We start from the raw sequence: 27,784 nt of genomic DNA on the forward strand, positions 1-27,784 counted from the left end.
TGAATAGGAAAATTGGGAGTTACCTTTTTAGTGAGGATTTGATGAGGAGTGATGAGAAGGTTTTGAATAAATACCATTTTGATCACCTTTGACTCTTCCTTGACTGAGCCATTATTGTTTGTTACATGCGCATAGGAATCTCGGTATGCCTCGTGGGTAATTTTGTCCTTTTAACCCAAAAGTACACGTGTCACCTCCATAATTTTCTTGATTATTTTTTGCTCCACAAATGCCCCCACACCTGCTGGGCTACTCGCAGGAAAAGGCAGCAAGTGTAGAGATCTCCAACTTTGATGCAAATTCCCATTTGGACTTGGAATTGGATTCTTTTAGGAAAGGGAAATAAATCGCCACCAAAGCCTATTTAAGCCTACCTTAAGTAAAGGATTAATCAACTTCGAAGGGCAATTATTTATTCCTACAAGAAAGAGAGAAAGCTAGAGGATATTTGTTCCCCCTCCCCTAGCATTTTTCTTTGCTTGTCGGTGCAAATAACCATCTTTCGTTGATTTCTTTGTCTTTTTCGTGCCGCACCAATGTAAGAAAAAAATTTCTTTGTCTTCTTCTTGGGTGGTGCTGCCACGGGGCAACCGTCTAGGTGGTGCGGCACTAGGTCAGGAGTTAGCTTGGCATGGGTCGAGAAGATGGTGTGGTAGGGGCCACAACTTATATTGCTCGACTAGACTAAAACCAATGGCTAGTTAGGCATAGGCCGAGGAAATGGTTTGGCATGGACCACGGTTTGGCATGGACCACAGTTTGGGCTGCCACGTCTGGGTTGCTTGCTAAGAATGAGGAAATTGCTTGAGTTTGATTTCTCAACTGCCGTAGATGGAGCAATCAAGGACAGATTTGCCAAGATCGGAGCTGCTGAAGATGAAGTGTCGGATGAGCGAACTGTTGAGTGCAAAGTGGCTGCTGCCCCCTGACCATTTATTGCTTAGCTGGTCTTCAAGTATTCGATATTTTGAGCTGTGTGGTCTTCTCGCACTAGAGAGCAATTAGTTTATCCTCTTGCACTAGAAAACAAACTCATATGGGTGTCTGGGAATTAGTTTACCCTATCACATTGGAGAGCAATAAGTTTATCCTCTCGCACTGGAGAGCAGACCCAGATGGATTTCGGGGAATTAGTTTACCCTTTCACATTGGAAAGCAATTAGTTTATCCTTCCGCATTAAAGAGCAGACCCAGATAGGGGTTTGATCAGTTATTGTAGACAACAGCTGAGCCAGGCTTATGTATAACTTCTTGAATCTTCATTGAGAATAAAGAAATTGATCAACTGTGCTAAAAGGTAGAAACTGCATAACAAACTGGATAATCCTCAGCTTACAAGGTCTTGTTCGTTAAGCTGTTTGAGACTTCAAACTTATTTGGAAAAGCCTGAACGGGTTAAGGGATGATGGAGATTTTCCCCAGCATTCCATCATGTTGCTACTTGATGAAAGTCAAATGCTTCATTCTTTCAAAGTTGCCCGTAGCCTAAAAGTGCTCAGACCTGGCAAAGATGATATTAATTCGCATTGCCTTTGAGGAGGGTTCAGTGTTGGCTTTCGCTGCTTCTGTAGGCCGTATCGTTAACCTGTCAAGATACTCGTCGCACCGACCTTCATTTGTCAGCTTCTCAAGGTGCTGCTTCCACTTCAAGCAATCGTTGGTAGTGTGGCCTGGTCCTTGATGGAATGCACAATACTTTGTATGATATTGCCTGGTAAGATCGCCTTTCATAGGTGGTGGCAGTTCGAACCAAGGTTCGTTCATGAGCTTACGGAGAATCTAGCTGATTGAAACTGTGAACTTAGTGAATGTTTCGGGCGTTGAGTCTTCTCTAATTGGGGAACATTCCATGCGTTTTTTTTTTACTCGTTTTTGCTCGAATGCTTGGCCTTGTCCCATAGTATGTGCTTCTTCATCAAAGCATATGAAGTTTCCAAGGTCAGTTCTTCTCCCATGATTAATTATCTGAATAAAAGGTGTTCAATGAGAAACCCATTTCTAAATGCTGTTATTGATATGTCTTCGTTGCAGCCAACAATCTTGGCTTTCTCCGCTTTGAACCTCTTGACATAGTTGCGGTTTGTCTCCCAAAGGTCTTTTACGATGCTAAAGAGATGGTTGAATGTCATTTTGATTGAGTGGTTAGAAAAAATACTCCTTAGTGAACACTAAGGAAAATTCGTTGAAACTCTAGATCGACGGTGGCGGCAGGGTGTGGAAACAATCTTGTGCCTCACCTTGTAGAGTTATGGAAAAAAAATTTCACATAAGCGCGTTGTTGTTCCTATAGAGGATCGTGGTACTATAGTAATGCTTGAGATGTCGATCCGGATCTTCGTCTTCCTTGTATAGAGTGAAGTGAGGCATAGTGAACTTACGAGGTGGATCTGTCTGCTTGATCTCATCTGTGAATGGTGACTTACTTATATTGGTCATGTTTTGTCAAAGCGCATTGTCAGTAGCCTCGTTGTGCTGAAAATTGCACAATCGTTCGGTCATGAGCCTCTTAACTTCTTCTTGAATTTGCCTCTGCTAGGAAGTGGAACTTTCGGCTGCCTCCAGTCGTGACCTGTTGGTCTAGGCCGCTTTTCCCTATGCTCACCCCGTCAATGTCGCGGCTGCAGTGCAGGTGGCATGTTCCTAGCAAGCGAGCAGGCTGTTCACAGGTTGCTGGCTGAACTTAAGCCTAATTGAGTGACTGCTTCTCTCCGTTCGTTGTGCTACCTACTCCGATGTAAGGTGGAGAATGCTCCTTGCGAGCCTAGTTGTGAATGAACATTTCGCCTAGAAGGTTGTCCATGTTGATAATCAGAGTGTGGCCTCAACCGTGAACGTATCCTTGTTTATAAGCTTGATTGGGAGTGCACGCTCTTCTGCGCGATAAAGCAATAATATACGTGTCACATCCTGGCCCAGGGTCCACCATATCCTGGGCCCGCTCCACCACAGTAGCACGATATTGTCCCCTTTAGGCCCTGACCACGCCCTCACGGTTTTGTTTATGAGAACTCACACGAGAACTTCCCAGTGGGTCACCCATCATGGGATTGCTCTCGCACGCTACTCGTTTATCTTCGAAGTTCCGATGGAACCCGAAGCCAGTGAGCTCCCAAAAGGCCTCATGCTAGGTAGAGATGAGAATATACATATAAGGCTTACAGGATCCTCACCCATGGGCGATGTGAGATCTTACAATACGCTATCCCGAGGTCTAGGTGGGAGTGTACACTGCTAAAACGCTCGGTTCGTAGCTGGTTGAGGGGCTGTTTGCCGGGACGATGTTAGAGAGGTTCATCGTCTGCCCTTGTCCTGCTTCGGGACACCTCATTTGGGGCACGCTGCACCTCGGTATGCTGCAAAAGTTGATTCACCAAGGTCGTCTGTTGCGCGAGGGCGTTTGTCGACTCTATAACTTGTCGGGATAAGTGTTATTCGCCATGCGGGATGGAAGGGCTTGGATGGTAGGTTTCTCCATAAGTGGTAGAAATGTAGTGGACTCTAGGTGCAAAATTTGAGTCGAAATAAGTCAAATCCTCAGAAACTTGGAGTGAAAATGGCCCTGGTTCAATCGCTAGTCCAAAAATCTGAAGCCGGGACGGTTGAACCGGCTAGGATCGCCAAATGGGCCATGGGAGCGGATTGGATCTACGCTGCTGGGGCGACGGCTTAGGTCAAGAGGATTGTTGGCTCGGATTGGGCCTGCGATGGGCCTTGGGCTTGCACTGCTAGGGTAGCGACTTGGGTCGACCGTGACGAGCCTAGCTCGACTGCCTTGCGACGTAGGCTGCTTGGGCCGTCTCTTGGGCTACTAGCGCAACTGCTCCCTACTCTCCATGGGCTTGCTTCCATAGAGCTAACACACTCGCCACTGCCACGATGGTCTCTGTGGCTGCCATGGTGGCAAATTGGGAGTTACCTTTTGAGTAAGGGATTTGATAAGGAGTGATGAGAAGGTTTTGAATAAATACCATTTTGATCACCTTTGACTCTTCCTTGATTGAGCCGTTATTGTCCATTGTATGTGCGTGTGAATCCCGGTATGCCTCGAGGGTAATTTTGTTTTTTTACCCAAAAGTACACATGTCGCCTTCTAATTTTCTTTATTATTTTTTACTCCACACGTGCTTCTTGTTAGAAACACTTCAAGTGTTTTTCCATAATTGACTTGCATTTTTACTAATGTTTGATTACACATAAAAAAAATAAAAAATTGCTCAACCACATGGACTAACCTTTGAACTCGGAACACGTGGCCTTTGATTTATTTTTTTTCTTTTACATAATAAAATAAATAAATAAATATACACACTATATCTTTAGGGGATTGACTAAAATACTTACATGTATCTAATACAATTATCATGTAACAGTCAGACATACTTCATATGAATATATGTATTTAATGCACCGTCGAAATGATGATTGTATTAAACAAATACGTGATATTGTAGCCAAATCCTAATTTTTTTTTGTTGGAACATGCAATTTGTTGATCTCTTCCATCTCAGATTAGTATATGTATTTTTTATTACGACGTGATATGATTTTAAAAGCATTTTGCCTTTATTTGGATAGTGTAAAAACAAGATAGTGAACTTCGACTTATAAAATATATATATAGAAAAACATTTGGCCAACGTTGTTTGGACTCTATTGTTTGGTAATTGTCGTTCTTTGCTTTGCAAAAGAACTTCCATCTTCTGAAGAAACTGTTGATAGATTGCGAGAGGCCGGACCCGAACACCGAACAGAATCCGATGACCCGAATTTTATTCATGTAACAAAGACACTTATACATATCCAAATACACACAAGTCCGTATCTATAACAAGACTACATAATGTGCATACATAATTAGGCTGACGAACAATCTGTGCATGGGCTCAGCCACTTATTTATACGGCGACCGCAGCAGAATATTTCGCAGGTTTACTGTTGCTCCTGTAACGAAAACTATTCCGCAGAGGTTAGCAAACCAGCATAATGAATATAGAAAGAACGACCGAGGACAAATTTCGTATTTTAGGTCAGCAAAAGAGAATGTACCAGGAATTTCTTCTTGTACGCTGCAGCAATCTCCTTTGGATCAGCTTTGGTTACCTTGTATGCCACAATCTTGTTGATTTCCTGCACAAGGACATATAACAACCATAATAATCACCATCTTTATGAGATATATTACAGAGCAGCACGTCCTCTATCGAATCCGATTTTAAGATAGTGGTTAACGGAGTGCTTTTGCTTAGAGTTCTTGCTCGGAAACCACTTGAACAGCTAGCTTAGTCTCATGAAACGTTTAAGTTTGTTTTTAAACAGATGAGAGACAGTCATCCGTACATGGGATAAAGCTCAGACAATGGAATCCATGACATTCATTATACAATTCTATGACTTGTTAATGTACCTCCAAGAATGCTGCTAGTTTAGGCCTCCCAGCTGTGATGTCATACTTGAACACGTCTGATAAGAAGACTTGGAACTGCTCAACGAACGGGATATAGGCTATGTCCACCTGGATATCACAAATTTGTATCCATTACTTAAGCACTTATGTGTTACTACTAGCTCATTTTATTAGAAATGCGAAAACATTAATTGGCATGTAGATACATTGTACATTCAACTTACCAAACTGAACTGACCCAGAAGATATGGTCCATCGTCAAATTTCTTAAGAGCATTTTCCAAGTAATCAAACTGCTCATCTGATGCAGTTAACCAAATTTCTTCAGCGTATATTCATCAACAAAAAGTCACTAACGGGAGAATCTTCCAAGTCTTACCAGCTGCTTTTACCGTGTCTCCTTTCAATGAGCGATACAAGGACCCCACGAAGGTAACAACATAAGTTAATAATTCTTCGCCAAACTTTTTTCTCCCAGGGTCGTCCTAAAAACAATTTCGCAGCATCACTCTGGTCAAATTTCTGAGAAGACAAAGTCATGTTACTTGAGGCACAATCAAATTCTGGATATCTTACATTGGGGACAAGTGAAGGCCCTTCGAAGTTGCTTTCGAGGTATTTGATCAGATCAAGACTTTCTCCAATGACTTTTCCATTGTGCTCCAGAGATGGCACCTATAAAAATAATCAATCAAGAGATTTATCCAGTTTCACCAAATTTTCCACAGATAATCAATGGCAGCAAAGAAGAAGAGAACACTAATTTTTGCTCAATATTTTACCTTGTTTCCGGGGTAGACTTTTTCCTTGTACCAAGCAGGCCTGTTTTCAAGATCTATACCCACTAACTTAATCTTGCCTTGCAAACCCTGCAACTCAAAAAATTTCGACAAAAACAAACACTAAGACATGGGTTCTGATTAATTCTCAATTTACCAATTCATGAAATGATTTAAATCAAATAACCACGACATATCCATCAAATATAATGAAAAATAATCATTTCCGCTATAGGGATTTGTATTTCATCATATTAGCCAATTCCTCAAACAACAAATTGAATGATCTCAGGGCCTTTGCCAGAAGCTCCAAAAACGAAAAATATGGTGAAAAAAGAGAACAAACCTTGTAGTTCCTAGTGATCCAAACCCGCTGTGCAAATGGACTTCTGTAATTTACGTACAGCCTTCAAAACACAAAGCAACCAATACACATCAAAACATGGTAATCACTGAACAAAACGAAACTCAGTGAACAAAAACAGTGAGCAAAATGAGATAAATAAAAAACAAGGTGGCCAAAACTGAAATTCGGACGAGACAGAAGGCGAAAACAGCCTCAAAAATGTGTTTTATCTTGGGAAAATTGGCTGAAATGATCACATTACAAATTTCAAACGCTGAAATAATCATTTTTCAGTATATATCGTGAGTATTTGAACGTATCAGTTGAGCAATGGGATTTGTAACCAACCATTTCAGACCAAAAAAGTGGAGGAAAGAGGTAAACCTTGTAGTGCCGTCAAAGAGAGGGGGGGGGGAGGAAGTGGAATCCAACGGTGGAGGAAGTTCCTCATGCCTGCAACACCAAGAAACAAAACAATCTTGGATTAATTTTACAACAATAAAAAAAATCAGAAATTCAGATGGACCCAGAAAAAAGAAAGACCACGAAAATGAGAAATCGTACTTGTACGCCATTTTTTGGTTCTCTGCAGAGATTTTTTGTGTTTTTTTTGGCAATCAGAATTTGGCGCAGAATGTGTCCGTACAAAGTGGGTGGCCGTTTTATAGAGGACTGTGAGGTGGCGGTGGAGTCGGCAGCAGCGACGAAATAATATCTACATATAAAGGATACGATATATGCTGATCATGCGCGACTTATGGTGGTGCATGATAAGTGTCGTGGACTTGATTTCTCAGTTGGATTTTGAGTATCTCGCCTGATCTGGGTTTTGGTGTTGGTCGGATGATTAGAGAGGAGAATTAAGGATGACGAATTTATCCGAATTTTAATAGTGTGAACTAATCATTCTGCTGGTCACTAGTGAGTCGGTAATGTATGGCCACCAACAAGTTTGGAAGAGTCTAAAAACTAGGGTGGAGCATAGGACTATCTAATTACAACACCTCTCACATTAAATAAAATGGCATGGAGTCGATTTGTATACAATTAAAATATAATAAAATCTTGTGTTTTTGTGAAGGATGTCCGGTAAAACTACCTAAGTTAGGTAGCTCCTTTAGAATTTAAATTTAGAACAAAGTGAAGAGAACACTTAAATGTGATCATCCTATCACTACATTTGGTTACTAATCCATATACCTTTTCTTAAATATATATTCAGTTCAGTATTCCAGTTTGTATTTCCTGGCATCCCCCTACAATCTTCTGTCACGTGTCGATCATGGATGTATGTCGGGATCGGGTGTGACAATCATACTTTGTTCGAGCATTCTGTTATAGTTGAATGCTTGCCATACAAATAAATGGATATTAACTAAGGTACCTCTGAGTTCAGCCGTTAAGAGTTTATACTTGTACTGTGAGTGGCCGTCATGCTAAAACATGTCGAGTTCCATGTGCAAGGTTTTATGTCTAGTTGTTATAATGGTCATCCGACTATTTAATCGAGCTTGTCATGCGAATCTGGTATGTTATAATGAGAAACTATATTTTGACAATCTGTTCTAATCGTAAATACTTCATTATGTAAAAATAAAGAGAATGCTTCAAGTGAGTTAATTATTTCTAAAATTTCTAAATCTATTAATGGTAATCTTGGTTGTACATCACTAAATTTTCCTGATGAATATCTACAAACTTGTTCGTTAGACTTTGGTGACTCCTTATTCTTTTTCTGGTATAGTATACATGCTCATCCTAATGATGAAGCATCTGTTTCGACTACTTTAGAACTATCATCTAATGGTAATGTTAATGGCTTAAGTTTAGTAATTTCTTCTTTTATATTTTGAACTAATTTAATATCTTCACTATTAAAATATTTTTGTCCTATTTTGCTAGTTTTATTATGTAATACTGCTATTTTTCTTTCTAAATCAGGGATAAAATTTCTTGCATAATTCAACAATCCTAAAAATGCTTGTAACTGTTTTTTGTCTTCTAACTTACCTGGAAATTCTAAGACATTTTTAGCTATATAATCTTGTAATTGTATTGTACCTGATTGATTTTCTCAAATGCATAATTGCTTCCTTACTAAGTAAATTAAGTATAACTTCTTTATCAATACATCTAACTTCATCTTGACTGATGCTACTTACAATCCTACTTCTATTTTCAAATAAACCTAATTGGTACAAATTATATTTATTTTTCTGTGTTTTCTCAAATCATCTTCTAATAAATTCTTGTGCTTCTTCTTCATTTGGATAAATATCTTCAACTCTAACTACTTCTTTTCTCTCTTAAAGAGTTCCATTTTCTGTTATCAAAATGATTTATCTTAGGTCTTCTAATATGATTATTTGTACTTAAAGTTAAATTTTCTAATTTTTCTAACAAAAATGGTGGAAGTGATGGAGATGTGTTATGTAAAACTTGATTTATTTATGGTATTTGTTCTTCAACTTGATCTAATTTTTTAGCCAAACTTAAAAGTAATTGAATAATTAAATTAGTTTGCCTAATGGGAATATTACTACTAGCTACTTGTGTTGAAAAATCTGTTAAACCTACTGGTTCTTTATCTAACTTACTAATTTCTTTCAAAGCTTGGATATATTTTCTGCTAGTTCTAGAATCGGTCATTAAACTAATAATTTATCTATTTTATTATGCAACTTATCTACTTGTTCACTCAACTCATTTTGCAATAATTGAATTTTTTTGAACTTCTAATCTTAATTGCTCAACTATTTCTAATGATCTGAGTTCTACTTGCTTAGGCTTACTATCTATGAAGTCAATAAGCTCTTTTATCTAATTTTGCTATTATTTTATTTTTACTCCAATGTAAATGTGGGTCTTCTCCTATAATCCTAGTTTGTTCTGGTAATTGTAATAATTATTCTAAACTCTTTAATTTATCTAATTGTAATATTTTTATATGGGTTCTTTCTTCTAAAATCGGATATTCATGTTCAAATAATTCTTCCTCAAACTCTTCTATGTTATTATGCTCATCATTTTCTTTTGAGTTTTCCAAATAATAACTATCTTGACTACTAAATTCTTCTACACTTATGCTTTTGTATGCTTCTACAGTATTACTTTGATCAGCTATTGTAATACCTCTTTTGAAAAATGTTATGTTAAGGTTCATAAATAAAAAAAACCTTGCAAGCTTTTCAAGCAATTTAAACCTAAAATGAATGCGTATGATCCTACTGATGAAACAAATGTTAATGGTAAATTAAATTGTTGTTTTTCTACTTTAATAGACTCATTATTAATGCAATCTGTTAAGTAAACCGGTCTCTCATCAAACTATGTTATTCTTACTGGTTTTGCTAATTTTTGTCCATATTTTTCTGGTGCTAATTCTTCTCTTATGACACTCTTTGTATTCTCTGTATCTATCATAGCTGTTGTTTGTATCTTATGTTATTTTGCTAATTCTATTTCACAATTTATGGTAATTAAATAACTATTTTTTGGCCTTTCTATACTATGAACAGTATTTCCTAATATTTCAGTACTTTCTTGTGATTCTGCTGAATTAACTTCTAATAACCTATTACTATAACACTTTTCACATAATATTGAATATGTATTATAGTATTTATTTGCAACTAACTTGCTACACTTATGACATTTTCTGGCCAACCTAAATTAATGTATTTATATTCTTCTTCATGTTGTTCTTCTATGAATGAACATATATACTCTTCTAAATCACCATTTGAACTACTTGAATCTTCAGAATCAAAATCTATCATATTAATACTCTCTATACTATAAATACTCACTCAGAAGTACCCTGATTAATGTCCAGTTATTTGTATGGCAAGCATTCAACTATAACAGAGTGCTCGAACAAAGTATGATCGTCGGGTTAACAGGTTAATAATATAATGAAAATAGTGTTTCCCTATTTTGGACTAGAAGTCTAATTGAACAAACACACTAAAGACAGAAAAGAAAGCTTACTTAAGAATTGAAGATTGCTTGAATTTGTACACTTGAACTTTTATTGATGTATAGAATGTTTACAAAGGATGCTAGGAAGGTTTCGGATGCTTGAGTGTTTGTAGGTTGAAGTATGATGTGAGTATGGTGTTGAGGTGTTGAGATGTTGAGGCGTGTTGTGTGTTATTTCGTGTATTCTGCATGAGAGGAAAAGCTCCCTTATATACAAAACCTAATTCCTAAACAACAAAATAAATTTTCATCTATTTACAACTTTTTGAATAGTGACAGCACGAAAGTTGTCAGCATTATTTCTGAAAGCTGGCTGACTTGTCTTTGCTTTAATGAAGGTCATGTGAATTCATGTTGTCTTGGCTGCTGCAATGGCCACCTTAACTTTTGCATTCAAATGTTTTCTGAAAGTGTCAATCCTCCTTTTTCTTCTTTGGATGTATTCTTTGGTGAATACCACGTGAACTTTACTGAATACTTGGCCAATTTTGTATAGATATTTGAAGGGTAGCATTGGTATTTTTGAAAACTTTTGTCCTGATGATTAAAAGGAAACTTTTTTTGGGGCTTTTGGTTAGTTTTCCCCCATTTTTTTGTTGAAACATGGAATTTGTTGATCTCTTCTATCTCAGATTAGTATATGTATTTTTCATTACGACGTGATATGATATTAGAAGCATTTTGCCTTGTTTTATTTGAAGAGTAGTGTAAGAAAAGATAGAGAACTTCGACTTATAAAATATATATAGAAAAACATTTGGCCAATGTGGTTTGGACTATATTGTTTGGTAATTATCGTACTTTGCTTTGCAAAGAAACTTCCCTCTTCTGAAGAAATTGTTGATAGATTACGAGAGGCTGGACCCGAACACCGAACAGAATCCGAGGACCCGAATTTTATTCATGTAACAAAGACAAATATCCAAATACACACAAGTCCGTATCTATAACAAGACTACATAATCTGCATACGTAATTAGGCTGACGAACAATCTGTTGATGTGCTCAGCCACTTATTTATACGGCGTCCGCAGCAGAATATTTCGCAGGTTTACTGTTGCTCCTGTAACGAAAAGTATTACGCAGAGGTTATCAAACCAGCATAATGAATATAGAAAGAACGACTGAGCACAAATTTCGAATTGTAGGTCAGCAAAAGAGAATGTACCAGGAATTTCTTCTTGTACGCTGCAACAATCTCCTTTGGATCAGCTTTGGTTACCTTGTATGCCTCAATCTTGTTGATTTCCTGCACAAGGATATATATAACAACCATAATAATCACCATCTTTATGAGATATTACAGAGGAGCACGTCCTCTATCGAATCCGATTTTAAGATAGTGGTTAACGGAGTGCTTTTGCTTAGAATTCTTGCTCGGAAACCACTTGAACAGCTAGCTTAGTCTCATGAAACGTTTAAGTTTGTTTTTAAACAGATGAGAGACAGTCATCCGTACATGGGATAAAGCTCAGACAATGGAATCCATGACATTCATTATACAATTCTATGACTTGTTAATGTACCTCCAAGAATGCTGCTAGTTTAGGCCTCCCAGCTGTGATGTCATACTTGAACACGTCTGATAAGAAGACTTGGAACTTCTCAACGAATGGGATATAGGCTATGTCCACCTGCATATCACAAATTTGTATCCATTACTTAAGCACTTATGTGTTACTACTAGCTCATTTTATTAGAAATACAAAAACATTAATTGGCATGTAGATACATTGTACATTCAACTTACCAAACTGAACTGACCCAGAAGATATGGCCCATCGTCAAATTTCTTAAGAGCATTTTCCAAGTAATCAAACTGCTCATCTGATGCAGTTAACCAAATTCGTTCAGCGTAAATTCATGAACAAAAACAGTCACTAACGGGAGAATCTTCCAAGTCTTACCAGCTGCTTTTACCGTGTCTCCTTTCAATGAGCGATACAAGGACCCCACGAAGGTATCAACATAAGTTAATAATTCTTCGCCAAACTTTTTTCTCTCAGGGTCATCCTAAAAACAATTTCGCAGCATCACTCTGGTCAAATTTCTGAGAGACAAAGTCATGTTACTTGAGGCACAATCAAATTCTAGATATCTTACACTGGGGACAAGTGAAGGCCCCTCAAAGTTGCTTTCGAGGTATTTGATCAGATCAAGACTTTCTCCAATGACTTTTCCATTGTGCTCCAGAGATGGTACCTATAAAAATAATCAATCAAGAGATTTATCCAGCTTCACCACATTTTCCACAGATAATCAATGGCAGCAAAGAAGAAGAGAACACTAATTTTTGCTCAAAATTTTACCTTGTTTCCGGGGTAGACTTTTTCCTTGTACCAAGCAGGCCTGTTTTCAAGATCTATACCCACTAACTTAATCTTGTCTTGCAAACCCTGCAACTCAAAAAATTTCAACAAAAACAAACAATAAGACATGGGTTCTGATTAATTCTCAATTTACCAATTCATGAAATGATTTAAATTAAATAATGACGACGTATCCATCAAATATAGTGAAAAAAATCATTTCCACATTAGGGATTTGTATTTCATCATTTTAGCCAATTTCTCAAACAACAAATTGAAGATCTTTATAACAGGGCCTTTGCCAGAAGCTCCAAAAACGAAAAATATGGTGAAAATAGAGAACAGACCTTATAGTTCCTAGTGATCCAAACCCGCTGTACAAATGGACATGTGTAATTTACGTACAGCCTTCAAAACACAAAGCAACCAATACACATCAAAACATGGTAATCACTGAACAAAACGGAGCTTAGTGAACAAAAACAGTGAGCAAAATGAGAAAAATAAAAAACAAGTGGCCAAAATTGAAATTCGGACGAGACAGAAGGCGAAAACAGCCACAAAAATGTGTTTTATCTTGGGAAAATTGGATGAAATTATCACATTACAAATTTCAAATGCTGAAATAATCATTTTTCAGTATATATCGTGAGTAGTTGAACGTATCAGTTGAGCAATGGGATTTGTAATCAACCATTTCAGACCAAAAAAGTGGAGGAAAGAGGTAAACCTTGTAGTGCCATCAAAGAGAGGAGGAGGGGAGGAAGTGGAATCCAACGGTGGAGGAAGTTCCTCATGCCTGCAACACCCAGAAACAAAACAATCTTGGATTAATTTTACAACAATAAAAAAAATCAGAAATTCAGATGGACCCAGAAAAAAGAAAGACCACGAAAATGAGAAATCGTACTTGTACGCCATTTTTGGTTCTCTGCAGAGATTTTTTGTTTTTTTGTTTTTTTTGGCAATCAGAATTTGGCGCAGAATGTGTCTGTGTACAAACTGGGTGGCCGTTTAATAGGGACTGTGAGGTGGCGGTGGAGTCGCCAGCAGTGACGAAATGCTTTGTGTTTTTTTTTTTTTGGAAAAACTATTGAAAAAAGTTTTAAAACTTTAAATCTTAACCAAAAATCAAGTGATAAGTTTATTTAATAGTTAGGACAAAACCTAAAATCAAATCAGCCCAATAAAACTAGCCCAAGAATATAATTTAGAAAGTTGCTAGACCCACCCCGTTGTCTTATTTTTCCACCCACGTTATATTTACACCCACTATAAAAAGTTAAAAAATTAAAATGTTATTTCCCCACCCACTATTATTCCTAAATAACCCTATATATATAATTAGAGATAAATTTCTTTTTTGAAAAGAATATAAACAAATAATATTACTCTTCTAATCATGATTCTCTTTGAACACGGCACACATCATCACCGTCGCAATCAGAAAAACGTATCCTTTGTATTTTAATCATGATTCTCTTTGCACACATCACACATAATTTCATAGTTTGAATAATTTCATTCTCTATTTCCCTATCACTTTCTTATTTTGTATTGTCATAAACTCATTAAAAAACAAATTTACTGTCGACAGCAGTATGCAACAATTCAAGCTTAATTCGGCTTCAATTCTAACTTAAAAAGAGAGATTCCTTGGTGGGTCATCATCATCACATTCACCATCTTAATGGACACCAACCTTCGAAGATCCCAGAGGAACCATGTATGCACGCATATCTAGTTTTTTCAAAAACAACAAAAACAAAAAAATAAGGAGAGATAGGTGGTGTTTGTGGTAAGTACGGGGCTAATGAAAAATCAACCACACCTCCCGCTGTTTAGGTTTTCAATTCTAAATCAACCATGCCTACAATAGTATGCAACAAATTTACCCTAACCTAATGAACGATGTCGACAGAGCTATGCTTCAATTCCAGAACTTCTCATTAAAAAACAAATTGCACCCTAATCTAATGCAAATTCAAATAAAAAGTTACAGAGTTATGCTTCAATTGTACGATGTCGACAAATCAAGATGACCCACATAAAATTATCTTTTACCTCTTCGACAGAAACATAATCATCTACTTCTTCCTTAGAAACCTCATCTTCTAAGTTCATTCCTTTTGCTTTCTCTGAATGATTTTGTTTTCTCTAAATGAAGGGAGATGGGAAGAATGAGTTAGGGTTTAAGGGAGACAAATTTTCTAAACATATTCTCACGTTCAAACTTTAATTTTTTCTTTTTTATAAGGAAAAAAAAAGTAATGTAAAAGGGGGTAACTAAAGTCCTTATTAGTCATTTTGCAAATGGACAAATTTGTAATTAAAAAATTCATAAAAATGTGGGTGGGAAGATAAGACATTGAGGTGGGAATAACAGCTCTCATAATTTATTGAGCTTCCAATTTTAACCCTTACGTCAAGTCTTGCCATTTATTTGGCCTGTTTTGTTTCTCACCATCATCCGACCTTCTTCTCTGTCATATCAATGGGCTCCCATTTAACTTCGACGGGAGGCACGAAAAGATCTGTGCTCCTCAACGATCTCTTTGTCGAATTGCACGTGACCCGAACAATATGCTTCACGTCCTCCGAGCTGCCAACGAAGTTCCTTGGCAGAAACTGCAGCAGCCGTGAGTACTGGCTCGACGGCCGAGCGATTTTGCCAAAGGTGATTTTGTCGATGAACTCGTAGCTCCTAGAGGTGATTTTGCTAGAGGAGGAGCCGGATCTGATGACAACGACGTTCAGACGCTAACCTGCATCTTATGAGCGGCGGCACTTGCACACCCAACATTTCTCCCCAAAACCCAGTCTCCCAGCTCCACTCAAGTGTTCCCTAGCTGAAGCAGCAGCAGCAGCTGATAGTTTCCCCCCAAATGATCAGCAACAACTAGAGGTATTACTTCAAATTAAATTCCCTCACTTTCATTGCGTTTTTTTTTTTTTTGGCAACTTCTTTTTCTTGGTTTGAGTATTGAATTGGTTTTTTCACATTTTGGGTGGACTCTGGAGCAGTAGGGAGCAAGGGGCTTTTGGAGCAAATGGAAGGGTTTAGTGGCTCTAGATTGTCATACTTGTGTTTGATGGCTCTGGATTTGTTTATTTATACCCACAATTTTTTCTTTGAATGTGGCCATTTTTTAGAATTTGAAGCTCAATTTACAAGTTCTCTTAGTTTCCGTTGTTCTATTTCCATACAACTTTAAAAAAATTGTGAATCTAAAAGTTTAATTAATTGTAAGTATGAGAGTTGAATGTGGTAATAGATTGTATGAATGAGTGAATCTAATGATACATGTACTCGTAAAGTGTTTAGAGACGATTTGCGCATAATTCATTTCTCAACATTTGTGATTTGGGTACAAATCTCTGCAATTGCTAGGGATTTGGTTATTTTTATTTCCATCACAAGTTTTTTTTGTATGTATTTCGAACACAAGTTTTTTTTACTAGAACTATCACTACTTGTTAAATTGAACACTGACTGTTTCTTAAATTGACTATTTACAGGTACTACACTATTTATGAAACTGACATGGGTACTGAACTATTTATTAAACTAATTGACTATTTATGAAACTGACACAAGTATACACTATTTATGAATCTGACTGACTATTTATGAAACTAACACATGTACAACACTATTTATTAAATTGACCGACTATTTATGAAATTGACACAGGTACTACACTATTTTTTAAACTGACTAACTATTCATGAAACTGACACATGTACTATACACTATTTATTAAACTGATTATTTAGTAGATTAACATTTTTGTTTCTCATACTCTTTTATGTATTCAATAATCAATCTTAAATATATATATATATATATATATATATATATATAGATGTTCACAATGCATGGGTATACACTTTATTATTAGTTTTACATTGTTGATGCACAAAATCCGGAGGATCTTGGACCAACGTAAATCCGGCCGTGAATCACACAAACGCTCAAGAACACAAAGATGTATCATGGTTCACCCCAATATTTGGGCTACGTCCACACTGATGTTAATTATGTATCTATGTATGGATTACAATAGATCGGCAAGGGAGCTCTCTGTGGATGTAGCCCTTGCCATTTTTCTCTCTATTTGGCTGAGAGGGTATTCCCCTCTATTGTTGTGAGGGTTGAGTGTGAGACTCTTAGTGAAGGTGAGACCCCTCTCATGAGGGTGATGGAGAGTCCCTTTTATAGAATAAGGGCTCCCCCCCTTTTACATTTGTCATGGGCTTAGGGATGAGGCCCAATATATGGTACCAACAGGAGTCCCCCAAGTTTTTAGTCAAGAGAGTCTTTTGGCTGAAGACTTCACATCCAATCCATGTACGGCCGAAGTGGCTAGATGTCTTGAACCAGTACTCAACACAAGACAATGCTCAACATAAAGCAATCTCGGCTAGAGGTATCACACGTTACGAGACTGCTCAGCTGGAGGTGATGCTCGTTGCGAGGCTGCTCGGCTAGAGGCTATACTCATGGCGAGACGGTTGCTCGACTTGAGGCGATGCTCGTTGTGAGGCTGCTCGGCTAGAGGCTATGCTCGCTGCGAGGCGGCTCGGCCCGTGGTATTCCTCATTGCAAGTATTTACTTTATGTCGACATGCACTCATTATGAGTTGATTCTCGACATGATTTGGGTCCGCTTGTTGGGTTTGCATATTGGGTTCTTTTAATCAGCAACAATGTTGATTAGTGGATTTAGTTGCTCAATAATTCCTGACAATAAATGACAGTATAAGTATGACCATATAATGAATAAATCAAATTGACAAAGTTTGTCAAGGCAAAATATTGTACTATGTGCCTTTTATAAATAAATAATTTATTTAGTCCTGTGGTAAATCACATGTTGTATAAGTGACATAGTTTAATAGCAGTCACAATATTCTAGGCCATGAATAAATATTGCACATGTACTTGGGTTAAATATATGTCACTAGGTGATGAATAATATATATATATATATATATATTATATTTTCCTTTGTGAGGCTATTTTGGGATAGTGGGCATGTGACTAATAATAATAATGTCAGATTAGTTAAACAAGTTATTATGTATAATGCGCATATCATGATCAGGAATGATTACAGATAAACAATAAATTACCACAGAATGCATGTGATGGTCAGAATATCGAATATAAATAATAAATTATCAAATAAACAAATGATAAGTTGGAGAAAAGGGAATCCTTATCTTCTCCGATTGGGTTTTTATTTTTTTTCAGACAAAGGGATAGTGGGTAAACATTATACCCTGTACCCTTTTTCTTTCTGCCACGAATGATTATAGATACAACACTAAAATATTGAAAACATGAATGCATGTGATGATCAGAAATAATTAAAGGTACCAACATACATCATTCTTTCGTTCCATAAAATGAACAATACAATTTTTTTTTTTCCAGCAACACCCTATAATGTATTCAGATTGGTCATCAACATAGAAATCAAATATTTTGAAACGAACTTGACTCTGTTTATACTTTTATATATTATTCCAGTTTCTTAATTTTTTAAATATTGCTTCAAATAACTTAACTATTTTCGTTCATTCTATCTCTTCATGTTATTGCATCTCTCCATGTTAACAATTTAATGTATCCATATCAATAGATAATATTTATTTCAATTTGTGTATTAATCTCCTTTTTAACTTTGTTCCTTTTTCTTTTTTTACCGTTCTCTTTATTTACATAACCAACTATAAAAAAGCATGTAGTTGAGGGTTTCACATCAGACATTGACTAAGAGACTATAGCGTCAAAAATTGAACCCGGTGGTTGCTATGAAATCACAAATTTTAGGACTACTAGTATAAGAGGCCAATACAATGTAGTACCACATGATGCTTAACTTTTATTTAGTGGTAAAACAGTCTTCAAAAAGCTGTCAAATGTGTTTCCACCCATTCCTCGACACCAGTTCTTTCTACAAGATTACAACACGCTTTATCCCTACTTGAACAAAGTTGACATTCTTACAGGTGATATTATTATACATGGTGTGTGTGTATATATATATATATATTTTAGTGTGACATAGATATATAAATATTTTTCACAACGTCCTTATATTTACCTTTTCAAATGCAAGATGTCATTGGTAATCTCACTGCATTGCCACGTTTGGAACAAAAACAAATTAATCAAAGGTTAGCATAAAAGTGTGACATACTGTTTGGGCCCAAAATAACAGTTTGGCCGAGTGTAGGGTCATTCTCGGCCCGGAAGGCCTTGCGACAAGAATACCATGGATCGTTCAGTACGTGGGCCTCCAAACCTAGGGCGGCTAGGTCATAACGCAAGAGGTCGAATCCTAGTGCAATAAGGAGTCTCGGCAGGACCCGGAAGCGAATCCGGCTCAGGTAAAGGACTAGGTTCACAGTCCTAGTGAAGGTAGGACTGGTCGAGTTGATGCTGATCAGGGGAAGAAAACCTAGTCCGAGTAGGTTTTTAACTCGACCTTGGGGGGAGCCATTGCTATAAATAGAAGAGGTTGCACATCATTCAAGGCCCCTGCAAATCAATACAAAATTGCCCTGCGCAAACTCTCACAACTTGTGATTTTTCTTTTTCCTTTTTCGCTGACACATCTTCCGTTGGCATCAACAGCACTGTGGAAGCAACCGGTGATATCTTAAGTCGGCATAGATAGCTCTGTCACCGTAGAATCGATCGGTCTTGCAGTATCTTCCGTTGGCATCAACAGCACTGCGGCGAGAACGGTTGATTACCTATCCAAGTCTCGGTCGAGAAGGGTTTCTGAACCCTTATTGGTCGAGGTCATCTCATCAGCCTTCTCGGCAAAGTGAGGTGTTACAGTTATTACATTCGGCACATTGAAAGCCGAATTTGATATTGAACTTCGTAAGAATAGTAACCTTGTCTTCAGGTTCGAGAGCCCAAGAGGCCGAGACGTGTTCCTTTCTCGGCCGCAATCGCAAGACGCAGAAGTCAGCCGCGCACCCAACGCAACATCAACAAATTTACTCCTCGGCCGAGCTCGGCCGACGAGTTGGCACGCCCTGCATTCACCGAAGGACGTAGTTAGCTTATTAATTACTCGGCCTACGCGCCACGTAGGCTTTGTAGTTTCTAGGGTCAACACATACATATTCAAAATGTCAGGTTATTCCTTTTTTCTTATCACTCTCATTATAAATTGTTTTCAAAATTTGTCTTATGTTAAAAAACATGTATGTATTTGTTTTCTCTGCAGAATGGAACAGCTCACTGTTACACTATGGGCAGATATTGCAGAGGATTTTTGTTCTTCATCTGTGGAAACATTACCTCTTTCAATTATTGTCATTTTCACAAGGTTAAGAGTCAAGCTTTATGACACACCCCGACCGAGATCGAGTCATGCTGGCCGTCACGTGAGGGTGACGTATCCATGTGCACAGTGCCGAAGCAATTAAGATAAGAAATATACGAGTAAATAAAAACCGAAGTTACTAATGTGCACTAATAAACAGGAAGTGCTAAGAGTGAGATACAAGAGTAAATACTCCTAATCAGAGCATAGAAAGTCTAGGTGCAGTCCAGTAGGACAAGTACTAATTATACAGTACCAGAAGATGTCCTACTAAATATAAAATTTGTCAGAACAGCCGAACAAATGTTTTTCAAAACCATTTCATCATTAAAATGCTCTAACCCCTCGCCGTAAAACATGTATAATTTTCCCAGAAATAGAATATAAACATATGCATAAATGTATATATAAATATCTCAATTCAAATCATGCTTCACATCACCATATTCATAAGTATGCCATGCCAAAACATAAAATAGAATAAGTAACTCAGGTGAGAATAAATTCATGGAAAATAACATATTAGCCGGAACCCTTGCATAAGTCTGTACGGCTGAATTCATAGATCATTATTCAATCTAGCCGGAGTCACTATAATGAACTATACGACACTACACTGCACATAAGTCGGAACCACTAAAAGGGTCTGTACGACAAGACTGGGTGTAATATAATTATGCTCAATACTACGCTCTCATGATAGCTGGGCGATAAATCGCTAGTCACTTACGAGTCGGAACCACCTATGATGGTCTGTACGACAAGACTGTGCACCTAAATTGGATCCAATGTGAGCATATGGTGCAGGAGGTGACATTATAATAACAGGCCTATGCTATATCTCTGACTAAATCACAATTACCCTAGGTGCAGGTTTGTGAGCTCAACGTTTCTCAATCACAGCTTTAATCACATTTACAATTCATAACTCACCTCGGCAATTACGTGAGCATCCACAGCACCACAATTATATATTATGCATCATATACTATTTCATAAACAAAATATAACTTTATATGCATGGCATTCAAGGCATACTTTCATTCAAACACATTTTCTGGGAAAATATCAAGTATATAAGTATATACTGAAAACCAAAAGCCCACTCACTGGTATGTTGAAGGGTCGTAGCCCCCGAGTCACCCTTGACTACGCTCGTCCTCGGGCTAAGTCTCACCTATATGTGAATTAACTGAATAAACGTTAATTTAAAGCACATAAACAAAACTAACTAATAACTTCTTATACATTGCTCAAATGGGGTGTTTGAATATACCAACGTGATCTACATAGCCTCACGAATATCCCCATATTTTTAGAAAAATTTTCCGACCACTCACGCTCCGCAACACGCTGACCAAGGCACGGCAACACGCGCGGCCACGCGCAGGGAACCCTAACGGAAACCTTAACTGCCGTTAGGAATATTTCGTTAAATAGTAATAGAATCCATTAAACTAACCAACACTGTTAGGAATATTCCATCATCCCCTATCTTAGAACTCCGGCGACCGTCGTCAGCACCGGAAAACTGGGAATTTTTCAAACTTCCATTTCTCGTCCATTTCTCAGTCAAATTTCATGAAACTTAAACCAATTTGAAGCTTGACACGAATAGAACACAACCATACATTTTAAAAGCCCTAAAACCCATGGGATTTGTCGGAAAACTCCTCAACACTTCGGTCAAACCTGCAACTCGTCGAATCTCACTATTCCAACGTCCAAAATCTTCCAACGAACCACTCCTAGCTTCGTGAGGACCTCCTTAAGCTACCTATAAGCTTGAAATCCCCAAAACACATGAGATTTTACGTTTGCATGAATAGTACCTAAATTGGAGTTCGAGAGAAACTAGGGTTTTCGAAGGAGTTCTTACATAAAAATGGTACCATTCAACTCGTATGAACCTCAGGAACATGATGGTGTCCTTTAAACCCTTGATCTGCCAACTTTCTTCTAGATTTGTTGTTCGTCCGTACGGGAGAAAGGAGAGAGAGTGAGTCCGAGGGAGAAAGAGCACGAGAGAGAAGAGAAAGGAAAGGTTTGTGTGTGTGTGAGTGGTCCACGTGGTCACCAACCAAAACCACAAAACCAATTTCCAATTTTGTTCCAAAAATTAAGGAAAATGCAAGTTTAGACCACCGTTTACATGCATAACACACCACAACACTCACATCCAAGGGTAAAATAGTCAACTCACGCCATCGATAATTTATTTCGGGACGGGCTGTGACACTTTATCTAGGTACTTGACTTAATTAAAACCAAACTTTTGTATCTTTATTTTCTTCTTTTTTTTATATAGCTTTATCTAAATTGTTTAAATCTTTTCTCCTCACATGATTTTATTATATTTACTTCCTGCAATTATCATATCTCTTTGTTCTATAGCTAATTAATTAATTTTCAAATACCTGAATAAATTAGTTGTCAATCACTATTATTAATTATTTTCCTGTTTTATTTTCAGCTTTTTAAAACTTTGTGCCCTCCAATTACAATCGTAGTGCCACAACTAATTGTTCCATGCCATTCCGAAACTTGACTTATGTGAGTAAAAGTATTTACTGGTGTTTTCTTTACACTTTCTTATTTTCTTTTTTTTCAATGCACATATAAAATTGTGATGAACAATACTGGCTGCTCACTCTTCTTTGTTGATTCGGATATTCCAGAAGTAAATGCATACAAATCAGTGTAAGTATTCATATAAGTTTACAAACAAAATTATATTGTGTTTGCTGTTATAAGAGCAAAACAAATACTAATTTTATCAAGTTATTCAAATATTATTGCATTTTCAATTCTCTAGGTTTACAAATTGTAAAGAGCCTATAAAAATATTGGCACCCTCCTCAAGACAAGTGAATGAGGTTGAAGTATTACGCACAGCAAAGAAATTAACAATTGAAGAGCTGACTTTTCTAGATCCTGATTTGTACAAGGTATAAAATCTAATTCATCTTTTTAGCTTTTCTTATAAATACACAACTGCATTTTTACATTTTCAATAAACATTGTATACATGATTACTATTGCATGCACAAAGCTGTTACAAACTGTTTTACAGAATGATACATTTCTATGTAAGGCATTTGTCAAGCGTTTTGACACACGTTATGAATGGTGATATGGTGCATGCCCCAACTGTGTAAAACAAATGCACAAGGACTTGACAACTGGAGATCTCATTTGTCAAAAGCATCCAAACCAAACTCCAATTCCTTGGTAATATTTAACATACATTGGTACAAGTTCGTAATAAATCAGTCAAAATATTTCTTACCTTTATTTTTTTTTCATTGCATATATAATCTAATTATTTTTTTTCACATTTTCACATCTTTTCTCATATTTGCCTAAATGTGGTTTCAATATATATTGTCTTGATGAATTCAAAACTGCATATCACTCTTACTCATCATTTTGTTTCAATGTTTTCTACATCTGCCATCCAAAATTTTCTTACGGATGACATTTTGCTTAAATTTTGTGATCTTAAAAAGAAATTTGGGACCTTTCTCGATTTCAAATTATTTAAACAGTTTTTAAATACCCTGTGTTATACAGTTAAATCTTCATCCATATTGTAGTCATTGCTATACAGGTTTACCCATTTCTACAAAATTGGTACAACTTTTGGACTTTCCACGATGTTATTTTGATTATTTGTCAACTACAATCTGGTTCTTTTGATTTGCGTTTCGTAAAATTGTTCCAATGGTGGTTATGATTGGTATTCACAGATATTCTGCTTTTTTCATATTTTCATATATTTGCATAAATATATATTTAGTGGCTCTGTTTAGCAGGTTCATAATATATCATGTGTTTATCTTTTCTCAGAAGACCACCCTTAATATATTTTTTTCAAGAGCTCTATTCACTTTTCTTGATTGAGATCAAATGTATATTTCTACCTACGCAAGTACAAGATTTTTTTCTTGATCCATATGCTTATGTCCATGCAAATAGAGAGAGGCAACAATTGCTGAGGCTCAAGCATTAGGGGCAGTAGTTCGCTCTCAAGGTCCTTTGTTTGGAGGTGTTCAAAGAAATGTGAAGTCTTCAAAGTGACTGTCCTTGTTTGTTGAAGGTCTTTGGATAGTTTGGTATTTCTTTGTATATCTCATCGTATTTTTGTTAGCTTTAGTTTAGTGTATTACTGTAATGTTTGAATCTATGATTTTTTTATTAATTGTTATATTGTAGTAAATGTGTAATTTGTTTATAAATATTATATAATAACAAGATTTAAAATATCGATATTATCGGCGAAATATCACCGATAATATCATTTTTTTTAGAGAGCGATATTTTCACACTTATTCACTTAATTATCGTAAATATATCGCAATATTATCAATAATATCGCGATATTTAAACAACAAAATATAAAATCGGAAGCCCCCAAATTTATTCATTTCTTAATTGAAATCCAGAAGAAGAAAAAAATGCAAAATTGAAGCAATGCAGGGAAAACCCAGATCCCACCCCAAACAGACGCAAAAATGAGAGAGGAAACCGAAAAAAAGGAATTCAATGAATCCAACATACAGCAATCGGAGCGAGGACGCTTTCCAACGACTATATTCATCGCCGAGGACGCGGTTGCCAGCCGTCAATGTACCTCCAGTACACATTCGGCGTGTTTGAGGCTTGTGACCGTCACTACATGCTTGGTTTGTGGGCTCCACGGCAAGAGACATGGGAAAGCGCCGAGGAGAGGAAGATTATGGTTTCAGTAAAGGAGAGAGGAAGTGAGAGAGAAAGTTGAAGATGCAGTCGATGTAGTCTGAATTCCTTGCACAAAATTAAACGCCCATCCCTCAATCAATGACAACATCCTTCGTTTGAGGAGAAAAAATCAACCCTAAACCCCTTTTTGGTAGCTTCAGTGCCTCACTCCTCTCTCTGCCTTCCCCTACCTGCCATCCCACGCCTATGTCCCTCTCTCTGCAACCCATGCTTTTTTGGCAGCATCACTCCACCTAACCCACCCCAATCCGTCCCCACTCCCCCCTCTCCCCCTCTCTCTCGCTCTGTCTCTCTCTATCTCTCAGATGAGGCATGGCCTCCCATCCCTGAAGCCCTCAATGAATGACAACAAACCTAAACCCACCCCAATCCGTCTCAAACGCACAGGACAAAATTGCCCTTCCAAACCAGCCCCAAATATCAGCCCAAATACCAACCCCATTTGGTAAAAACACTGAACTAAACGACCAAGAGATAATATGTATAAAAATTTAAACTAAATATGTACAAAAAAGTTTTAATTGCAGAAACACAGCGATAAAGACGCCAATACATTAATTGAAAGATGCAGCAAACCAAGCACAGTGGTAGAAGGAGATACATTTCATATGCAGCCGAAGCAGCACTGCAAATTATGACGAATCATGATGATGGTATATGGGCAGGCATGTGTGATGCGAACCTTGATTATCCAACTGGATGCATCTTTCATCCACCATCATACAATTAATTAATCAATCAAATTTGCAAATGTGATCCAATTCTACTCCGTCACTCACTGATTAATTATGTGTCTTCCCATTTCCCATATATGATCGATCCCATTCCATCAGTTTTAAAAGGAAAGATTATCCAAATCATCTAAAACAATGAAAACTTCATTTTATATCCATGAACAAAAGCTCCAAACCCTGAAGAACAACACCAATTTTAAGTCGCTTCAGAGCAACCGAATAACACTGAATCCAAACAAAACACCGACGCCACTCAATAAACCCTGCCCAATGAAAAAAACTGATACCTAACAAAGAACCCAACCACTGTAAGTGTAAATTCAAACAACAAATGGAACAACCACAGACAAATGATCTCAAAATAGACGAAAACATTTGGAAGAAAGAGCCAACAGACCAATATTTCCTGCACCGAAAAAGCCAATCAGATTAGCGAACCACACCGAAAACACTAAAAAATTAACCAAACAATGAATGAAAAACGCAAAAACTTCAACTTCACACCGATTAAGCAATCAATGTACAGGAAAACCCAAAACCCGAAAGACCCAAATTTCCCAAAAGGAAAATTGGAATTACATGGAACAACGACGCCAAAATAAGCGGAAAAAAAAAAGAAGAAGAAAACATTCGAAACAAAAAACTTACAGAGCTTAATCACAAATGGTTTGCAAGACTGTTCCTATAAACCCTAAAATTCACACACCAACGTTTGTTGAAACCAAAAAACAAATCGGATTAAACGAACAGGCTAAAAACAAAGAAAAAAAATTAGGAAACAACCAATACAAAACACAAATACTCTAATTTTACAGCGATCAGTCTGCAAATTTTCTTCCCAATCAAAGAAAACACACAAAAAAAAGGGGGAGAAGTTACCTCAAACAGCGGAATGAATGAGAAAAAGAAACTCTTCAGGCGACAAAGGATTGAGGCAGAGAGATAAGCAGAGAAATACGAAAGATCGAGGCAAGCAGAAGAACAAAGAGGAAGAAAAAGGGAGAAGCTACGGAAGAGAACGAGGGATCGCTCGAGCAGCTTCCACACCAAAAAATATCCTAAACCCTAAACCCTGCTGACAAAATTACACTTCTAAGTTCTAATAATGACCCCAACCCAAATCTCATGGGTTTGTTGTAAATAAAATGAAATCAAGTGGTAAACAATTGACTGTAGCCATGAACAGTCCAATTGCCCACCAACTTCAGAATAGATAATGTTTAGATTTGATATTAGTGATACTTAATATCTTTGTCAACTAGTTGCCATCTCTGAACTCTCTTTCTTTGGAAAATAGATACATACATATATACAATCACATATGTACAAGCTCACAAACATAATTTCACATTAATTTCTCCCCACAGTCACATCATTTATCACATTGTTTATTTGCGCATAGAGGGATTCGAACCCCTCCCTTTGTCAACCATGCACCTGGGCCTTATCCAACTCGTTACAGATGTGTTTGTGATTACATATTCAGCCTGTAATATTTATATGGTAGTTAAGATGTCTGCAAGGCTTGTACTAATTCACTCATGTATCTTAGTATGCAATGTATAAAGTGTAAAATATTATACTAATTCATTATATATAAATGATTATGGTGTGTTTAAACTTCTTTAATTAATTACTACATATTTTCTACACTCACAATGTTTGTCAGCTCGCTATATAATCAACTTAAATCAGTTAAATCCATCATGTAATGCATTTCCTTCCAATTTTTTGTGATAAACTAATAGATAATTGACTAAATAAACATCCTGCAAAGTTTCAATAAAAATTTCCAATTTTTTCTTACAATTTCCGTGGTTTTTATTCAATTTTTATCGATATCGATAATATCCCGATATTTCCATCGAAATTTCCGTGTTTTTGGACTACCGATATTTCCGATATCATCGATATTTTAAACCTTGTATAATACATTTATTGAACAATATTTTAATTTTTTTTTATTTTTGGAAATTTTTTTATAACGAGCATTAGCCGTGACCAATTTGTAATCCACAACGGTTATAGTGCACGTTGTGTTAGATCTACTTCTACAATTGGCACAATCTGTGGTTATATTACAATTGACAATGGGCATAACCCGTGGTAGAATCTGTG

General features: G+C 36.9%; 2 protein-coding genes and 1 long non-coding RNA gene across 8 annotated transcripts in view; all 3 read right to left on the reverse strand.

The window, feature by feature from the left end:
* Nucleotides 1–4,733: 4,733 nt before the first annotated feature.
* Nucleotides 4,734–27,784, reverse strand: part of LOC126618843 (glutathione S-transferase L3-like) — a 56,483-nt gene continuing 33,432 nt past the window's right edge. Inside the window, exons 1-10 of one of the 3 annotated variants that reach the window (XM_050287041.1) lie at nt 13,730–13,872; nt 13,550–13,618; nt 13,167–13,227; nt 12,820–12,906; nt 12,614–12,712; nt 12,418–12,523; nt 12,261–12,337; nt 12,037–12,144; nt 11,679–11,759; nt 4,734–4,941 (exon numbers count right to left, since the gene is read on the reverse strand). In XM_050287041.1, coding sequence (XP_050142998.1) covers nt 4,930–4,941; nt 11,679–11,759; nt 12,037–12,144; nt 12,261–12,337; nt 12,418–12,523; nt 12,614–12,712; nt 12,820–12,906; nt 13,167–13,227; nt 13,550–13,618; nt 13,730–13,740 — 711 coding nt within the window. In that variant the 5' untranslated portion in view covers nt 13,741–13,872 and the 3' untranslated portion in view covers nt 4,734–4,929. Of the gene's footprint in view, nt 4,942–11,377; nt 11,574–11,678; nt 11,760–12,036; nt 12,145–12,260; nt 12,338–12,417; nt 12,524–12,613; nt 12,713–12,819; nt 12,907–13,166; nt 13,228–13,549; nt 13,619–13,729; nt 13,873–27,784 lie in introns of those variants that run through there. The other 2 variants (XM_050287039.1, XM_050287040.1) reach the window with 2 other exon arrangements.
* Nucleotides 4,734–27,784, reverse strand: part of LOC126618841 (glutathione S-transferase L3-like) — a 49,914-nt gene continuing 26,863 nt past the window's right edge. The window contains exons 1-10 of one of the 4 annotated variants that reach the window (XM_050287037.1): nt 13,730–13,819; nt 6,914–6,982; nt 6,530–6,590; nt 6,187–6,273; nt 5,981–6,079; nt 5,784–5,889; nt 5,629–5,705; nt 5,405–5,512; nt 5,047–5,127; nt 4,734–4,941 (exon numbers count right to left, since the gene is read on the reverse strand). In XM_050287037.1, coding sequence (XP_050142994.1) covers nt 4,930–4,941; nt 5,047–5,127; nt 5,405–5,512; nt 5,629–5,705; nt 5,784–5,889; nt 5,981–6,079; nt 6,187–6,273; nt 6,530–6,590; nt 6,914–6,982; nt 13,730–13,740 — 711 coding nt within the window. In that variant the 5' untranslated portion in view covers nt 13,741–13,819 and the 3' untranslated portion in view covers nt 4,734–4,929. Of the gene's footprint in view, nt 4,954–5,046; nt 5,128–5,404; nt 5,513–5,628; nt 5,706–5,783; nt 5,890–5,980; nt 6,080–6,186; nt 6,274–6,529; nt 6,591–6,913; nt 6,983–7,093; nt 7,434–13,729; nt 13,820–27,784 lie in introns of those variants that run through there. The other 3 variants (XM_050287034.1, XM_050287033.1, XM_050287036.1) reach the window with 3 other exon arrangements.
* LOC126618847 (uncharacterized) lies at nt 24,570–27,110 on the reverse strand. Its single transcript, XR_007621872.1, has 2 exons — nt 26,546–27,110; nt 24,570–26,072 (listed from the first exon to the last, which is right to left on the reverse strand). It is a non-coding gene; the product is annotated as an uncharacterized LOC126618847 (long non-coding RNA).

This window comes from Malus sylvestris, chromosome 4, assembly GCF_916048215.2.
Source record: "Malus sylvestris chromosome 4, drMalSylv7.2, whole genome shotgun sequence".
NCBI classification, from domain to species: domain Eukaryota; kingdom Viridiplantae; phylum Streptophyta; class Magnoliopsida; order Rosales; family Rosaceae; genus Malus; species Malus sylvestris.